Source organism: Archocentrus centrarchus, chromosome 11 (genome assembly GCF_007364275.1).
Source record: "Archocentrus centrarchus isolate MPI-CPG fArcCen1 chromosome 11, fArcCen1, whole genome shotgun sequence".
Classification (NCBI taxonomy): Eukaryota; Metazoa; Chordata; class Actinopteri; order Cichliformes; family Cichlidae; genus Archocentrus; species Archocentrus centrarchus.
The window spans coordinates 22,226,474-22,233,874 of NC_044356.1; the positions used below are offsets into that span (position 1 = coordinate 22,226,474).

Genomic DNA, 7,401 nt, shown 5'->3' on the forward strand with positions numbered 1-7,401 from the left:
TTGAACTCCCAAATTCCGACGTATAGTTTCTTTCTTTCTTTCTTTCTTTCTTTCTTTTTTTCTTTCTTTCTTTCTTTCTAAAAAAATCGCTTTTTTTGACACCACATTAACCTTTAGTATTTTCCACTTAGCTGTGTATGTTTTCAGCTTGCTCGGCCATGAAATGATCTTCTCGCTCTTTCTTTGTATGTTCATGTCTTACGGACGCCCTGCAGAGTTTCATATTTTTGATTTTGCTTTGAAATGTTTGGATCTAAGCTCAAATAACGGTGAGCGAATTAAAATATCATCGTTTCGTTCACAAATATGAATGGCCCTTATGGCCACCAAACCGTCGTGAAATAACAGATAATACCTCAGACTATCAGGTGTCTTTTAGCTCGTTTTTATTTTTTACGTGGATTCAAGAGCAAATAAGAAACTCCTGCGATTTGCTTCTATTCGCCGATTTAGACATCGCTGTTCTTATCATGCGAGACAATTCCGTGGATTTGTCATTGATACAAGAGAACGACAGTATCTTTTAAAATAATTTCCAGAACACATATTTTTCATAGTTTCCGTGGAGTTTTTTTGGATTGGGATCGACATTTTCGCTCACATAAGAGGGATTTGAGTTATTATGGCTCAAATCCACACATTTGACTCGATATATTTTATGCAAAATTATGTGTATTATTGAACTCAATTTAAAATCAAATATGTTGTCTCGGGGATGTTTTATCTGTGCTCATGTGCAAACAGCAACGAGCAGCCAGCTTTTGCTGTAATCCACGAGGCATCCTTGCCGCATGCATCTTTCCTAAAACATATCTTGTCTATATACCCTTCTTGAATGAACACAGTAAATTTTGGGGCATTTATATTTGAAGCCAAGTGAGATGATATGATATCAGGACAGTTACCCCCACGCCTATAAAGACTGAGGCGCCGACTGGGACATGGAGAAGGCTTTCATATAATCTCGGTCAAGTGCTTCTATTTGACCGCTGTCACGGTCTTGGGTAAGCTTATGTCCGCTTGGGGTCTTCGTCTATATTACAAGATTATCTTTCAAAATCACGCTTTCAAGCTTGACCGGAGCTGAGTGAGTGAAGGTTGCAGGCCTCGCCTCTATTATGCTTAGAGGCAGCGAAGGTCAATGTAAAGAGGAATGCAAAGTGTTGGCCCTGCCGGCCGTGCTCAGCCACGTCTGACAAAGAGGGGAGAGATATAGTAAGCTTCTGTCTGAATCTGTGGGTGTTTGTCATGTTTAGATTTGTAGAAACTGTGTATTCCAGACAAAGCAGGTCAATGCACAGGATAAAGTATTATAAAGTGTTATTTAATAGCCTGTCTCATTTTCTTAAATTAAAAACAAAACTCTAACCATGACATTTTCCATTGACTTTTTTTTTTTTTTTTTTTTACCATGAGATTCCCTGTTGTAAAATGAATGAGCAAAAAAGGTGGAATATAAACGATGCCTCGTCTGTGTGGCGCTTTCAGAGGACCTCTACACAAAGAACCGCTTCGCTTATATTCCACCTTTTTTGCTCATTTATGATTAGGTCTGAAGTGTCTGTAAACTCCAACTCCAGTTTTATTTTCCATTAAAGAACAGGTTGATTGACCCCCATTTTATTCTCTAAAATGAGTTGTAATACACTTTTTATCCTTAGCGTGGCGGCAGAATTCAATTTTTGAAGACAGTGCAGTCCCGCCTCCTGTGTTTGCCTGCCATAGTCCACGGGCGGTCCAATCAAAGATGGCTCATGTGAGGAGAGAGGGATAGGCGGAGCACTGCGCTGTGAGCTTTGGACTCTCACGTTATTTCCCAGACTGTAGGCGGGACTTGGATGTTTGTTTTGGTTTTGCCCAAGCCAATAAGATGCTGCTCTTCTTCCACGCAGCCAATAAAATTACACTCAGTTAACACCATGGGTAACACTGCCTATAACATCCGCTCCATAGCTTCGCCTCTTCCGCTTTTTTTTTTTTTTTTTTTTTTTTAGACACAGAGGCGCAGTCGGCAGTAAGACATCACACTTTTCTTCACATCTCTGAGCTGGTTTAACATGTGCGCACCCCATTATGCCGACGTCAAAAAACGTGGCAGCAACGTAACACTGCATTCCTTCCTCGGGCACTTACTATCTCACATGTCTCTGGTGATTGTCTGGATCAGCCAGCTGGGTATGTGCCTGACATGAGCACAAGATATGGCACTCCACAATCCGGACTCGGGTTGACTGAGTTTAAATAATCCGTAGCCAGTGTTTGTTTTGATCATACTAAAAGCCTTTGTTTACTTTTTTTTTTTTTTTTAAACATGATATATAAAAAGTATGCTACAAATGGTAAACTCTCACTAATGAGTTGATCAAAATCCCTTCAAAGGCTAAAAAAAAGTAGATATTAAGCCTATAGATACAATAAATGAAACAAATAAGGTGAAAATAGCAGTCAAACTAACTGATTGGGCTGTAGGTACAACCAACAAAGAGGATACTAATAATGCTAGTAAATAAAACCACAATAATGATAATAATAACAACATTACGTGATCAATGAAATTTTAAATTACTCAAAAATAAATAAGGCCTAGAGACTATATATATATATATATATATATATATATATATATATATATATATATATATATATATATATATATATATATATATATATATATATATATATATATATATATATATATATAAATGTTTTTAAACCACCTTAAAGTCAAGCCAGGAGCCAGCGGGTATAACAGTGGATGTGGTTTCATGATTGACAAATGACTGGCAATATGATGCGACAAAATGCAGCACACGGAATGGGTTTTAAGTTGCATCTGCCTTACAACTCTACGTAGTCACTCAAGAAAATATTTAACATTCAGTCATCATACAGACGCCACTCTATACGAGAAAATGTGACCTTTTTGACGCACACTTTGCAAACCGAAATTCATTTAGAAAAACAAAAATATGTAAATATATGTAAGCACACCTTGAAAAATGTAGTACATTTATTTTTGTATTTTTTTAGGTTTTATTGTTTTTAAATGGAACAGTTTCGTGTCAAACTTGTCGGGAAACACACCGCTTAAGTGACGCTTGGAATAAACTCGGTGTGATGTCGCCTTAATCATCATGTTGAATTGGTCTAAATTACACAAGTTTATCTCTTAGATCTTATGAAGGGAATGTCAGTGAAAGCCTACATAAATCAATACAGCATAATCAAATATGCAACGGGATTCTTCCAGGGATTCACTGTTTTTTTGTTTGTGTTTTTTTCACATTTTAAGCAGGCAAACAAAAACCCCAACGAAGCCGAATCAGAAAAAAAACGTTTACTGATTTATCATTCCGGAAGATATTTAGGCTTTATATATATATATATATATATATATATATATATATATATATATATATATATATATATATATATATATATATATATATATATATATATATATGTATATATGTATGTATGTATGTGTGTGTGTGTGTGTGTGTGTGTGTGTGTGTGTGTACATGCAGTTTCTTTTCATTTAGTTTGATTTAAAATCACAACCTCAGCGCCCTTTAAAACAAGCGTTCTTGAAATAACTTTAATATTAAGACAACCATTTCCAGTGTGCAGTGAACCAGTGTGAGCACCGTGTACGTACTGCAGCGTTTAAAATTGTGATTGTTCCGCTTTTTCCCCCTGCGTGTTTATTCTGCTGCGTGGTCAAAGTCAAGGCTTAAACGCTAAGGTTACCGTTTAATTATTATTATTATTATTATCATTATTATTATTACTATTATTATTATTATTATTATTATTATTTAGGCCTCTAAGTTTTGAATGATTGTTTTGACCACTACAGTAAGTTCCACAGTCGTCACTAGATGGCGGTATCACCTTATACTTCAACACAGGCCAGCCTCAACTGATTTATTTCGTCCAATCCCGGAGCCAAACGGGAGTCTACAGTACAGCTCAAATATTTGACTTTCTAAACAGAATTTGTATATAGCATTTCTGGATCAAGCTCACTTCAAATCCAGCAACGCCACGACAAGATAGTATAACTGTACAATCAGGCTATCTCATGCAGCGAGTGTGTGGGCCTTCATCACATTTTAAATTCAAATGTAGTAAAAACGGAAAACGTACAATTTCATTTTTTAAAAAACAAAAAATGACGTAAATGGGTGTAAAACAAAATAATGTTGGTATTAAACTGAGCTACAATGACTCAAACGATGAAAACATACATAAAATTCAACCAAGTCCATGTTTTATTGGGACGGACTTTAACACCGACATATTGGACTCATACACAACCTTGATATCATGCCGGAATTTACTTTTACACTTATATACAAACACAAAAAACGCACACATTATAAAAGCTATGATTGACATGAACGCATATCAATCACATGACGATTATCTAAGCATGATAATAGGAATTGCACCATGGACTGGATATGCATGAGAGCACGGGTTCATATAAGACTAAACTTCATACAAGCTAAGCATGTGAGTAGGCTTAAAAAAAAAAAGAAAAAGCTGGGATTATTAATATTTAACATCCCCAAGGTCCAAATCCATAACATCGTCACTTCCTGTTAAATTTCCACTTATCACTCTCGTTAAAGTTGTAGTCTAGATAAAGGTGTAGCTCGGTGGCGCACACACCTGAGGTCACTTTGAGAGTGAGCATGCCAAAAAACAAAAACAAAACAAAAACAAAGAAGTCACACGTACTGCAGCTATACATTTTCTCTTTTCTCCAACTTGAGTCTCTTAACAATATTTAACAACAAGTAGCAGGAAGAGGTGGGCCCGGAAAGTTTGCCTGTGGATCTCCGGGAAAACATTTGCCTACATACATATGAATCATATTCGGCCAGGAAGGAGCTGGTTGTCTTAATCCGTATGTTCTTGTGTGTGTGTGTGTGTGTGTGTGTGTGTGTGTGTGTGTGTGTGTGTGTGTGTGTGTGTGTGTGTGTGTGTGTGTGTGTGTGTGTGGTTGTTTATTTCCCGTTGATTTTGTCCGTCATCAAAAAAAAAAATCAAAAAACAAAAAACCTCAGAAAACAAACAAACAAGTATTAAAGCAAACAAAAAAAACTAGCTGATAGTTTTCAGTTTGTTGACGACTTTCTTCTCCTTTACGCGTCTGTTTTGAAACCATATCGTGACTTGTCGCTCGGACAGGTTGGTCTGAGCAGATATCCTCCTCCTTTTGTCCTTTGTGATAAATTTATTGGCGGCGTACTCGCGCTCGAGTTCCTTCAGTTGCACCTTGGTGTATGGCACACGCTTCTTTCTTCCACGTCGATAAGACCCGGAGTCCCCCCCGGCGTGAGACACTGCGTCTGAGAAAGAAAAAAAGGAGACAAAAGAACATGTGATAATCTGCTTCTGAACTCACTCTCTGAATGATAATGATATGTCTCATCCACTAAATAAAAACCTGTTCATACGTGAGTGACACACTTTGACTTGATTTAACATAAAATCAGAAATATCAAGATTTGTTATGAGTCAGATCCCCAGATAAAATGTGAAATCCCCCAAAACATCTGGACAAGTGACTCTTGCGCAATAATGACAACTGATATATATATATATATATATATATATATATATATATATATATATATATATATATATATATATATATATATATATATATATATATATATATATATAAGAAACGCAGCTCAGCGCTTAGCGTATCTTAATCTTCACGTTATCTAATCATTTTAATGGTCTTTTATTTATATATATATATATATATATATATATATATATATATATATATATATATATATATATATATATATATTACACAGCTGAGGTGTTGTTCCCACAGTAAGGGACATTTTAACAAACACCATGTATCTCTGCGCCATACATATTGGATTTGCTGTGTACTATCACACTAAAATGTCATAAAGCTCCTTCTTCTAAAGGCTGGAATCTGTCTGAGGGCTGTAGCCTACCTGGTATGGAGGATTTCCACATGTGTCCGGGCTGAGGCTGCTCCTTGGCGCAGTAAACCTGACTGTTCCAGCCGTTGGAAGCGAGAGTCCACGGTTGGTAGCTCTCCATAGGCAGAAGAGATTCGTGTCTGGCCTCTGAAGACGCACTGATTGTTGGCACCACAGGGACGTCCAGGTAACTGGGGACAGGTTGGTATGGGCCAGAAGGGTAAGTTGGGTAAAAAGCAAATTCCTTTGCCCGGGAGGCGAAATCGTCGCCTGAGGCGGACGTGTCCATGTATTTCTCTCCATAGGCGGAGGGTGGCTGCGCTCCGCAGGACTTTATGCTGCTGTGATGCGACATTCTGCACGGGTAACCGAAGTACCCGTACGGCAGGGACGCGCTGGATGAATTCTGAGCTGCGGAGCAGGGGCTGCACTGTTTCACAGGCTCGCCCATCCCGGAGGTGTGCACGTCGCTGGACGAGTAAGCCGTGCTGGGTGCCAGTGATGCGGGGTGCGCCATCAGATTCCTGCACTGGTTCGCAGCAAAGTTGCCCCCAGCAAAACCCTCCATGTTCTTGCTCACTTCATCGGAACCGCCGCCGTTGTCGTAGAGGAACATCACCGACGGGTCGACCCAGCGAGGACGGAGGAGCAGTGACGTTGTCATAGCACGGCATCCAACATTGAAGCTTCTGGCTCTTTTTTAAAAAGCCCTCAGACTGAAAAAAGGAGATACTGCTTCCCGGAGAGTAAAGTCACTCTGACGCGCACAAGAGCGCAGATGTTGCGCTGTTATTGGTCCAGATGTTGTCACGTGACCAGGCTATGCAAAGAGGACGGTAAACATCAGCAGATAATTAAATGGAGAAAAATGCGGCGAAGTAAGGTGACTGCATCTAACAAGGGGTTTAGCTTTTGTCATTTCTGATTTAATCGGGATGGATTTTGTACACTGATTTATAAAAGAATGTAAGATACACATACGATTAAATTTTGATTGCACTGCTTTAGGTTTCATGTATCCAAATGTTAGAATTTAGTAATACCGAGCGGAAAATGTTTATTTTTAATATGTAAATTTTAAACAGGAGTCGATTATTGAAACGTGGACAGCAAATACAAAAAACAGCTATGACCCAGACAGTTACACATGACTCGCATGCATCGCTTTTTTTGGCCTTTACACATGCACACTGGCCAGCCTTTGTTTGCCTCGCGGTAGAAATTCTAATATGACAACCCTGTTTACAACAGGACATTTTGTGTATAAAAAGCATTGTGTTAAATTGTGATACATCTCTGCACTGATATACATGGAATTGAACATGCTACTTCTGTCGATCGTTGAGATGTCCCTGTCTGCGCATTACCCAAGAGGACGTGAAAGACAGAAAAATATGAGTCTAGTAACTTAAAGGAATATATA

At 38.2% G+C, this 7,401-nt stretch overlaps 1 protein-coding gene across 1 annotated transcript; it reads right to left on the reverse strand.

Moving 5' to 3' along the window:
* Nucleotides 1–3,972: 3,972 nt before the first annotated feature.
* Nucleotides 3,973–6,708, reverse strand: hoxa13a (homeobox A13a). Its single transcript, XM_030741293.1, has 2 exons — nt 5,991–6,708; nt 3,973–5,360 (listed from the first exon to the last, which is right to left on the reverse strand). Exons 1-2 carry the CDS (start codon nt 6,640–6,642, stop codon nt 5,113–5,115), a joined length of 900 nt encoding a protein of 299 aa, XP_030597153.1. The 5' UTR covers nt 6,643–6,708; the 3' UTR covers nt 3,973–5,112.
* Between the last annotated feature and the right edge of the window lie 693 nt (nt 6,709–7,401).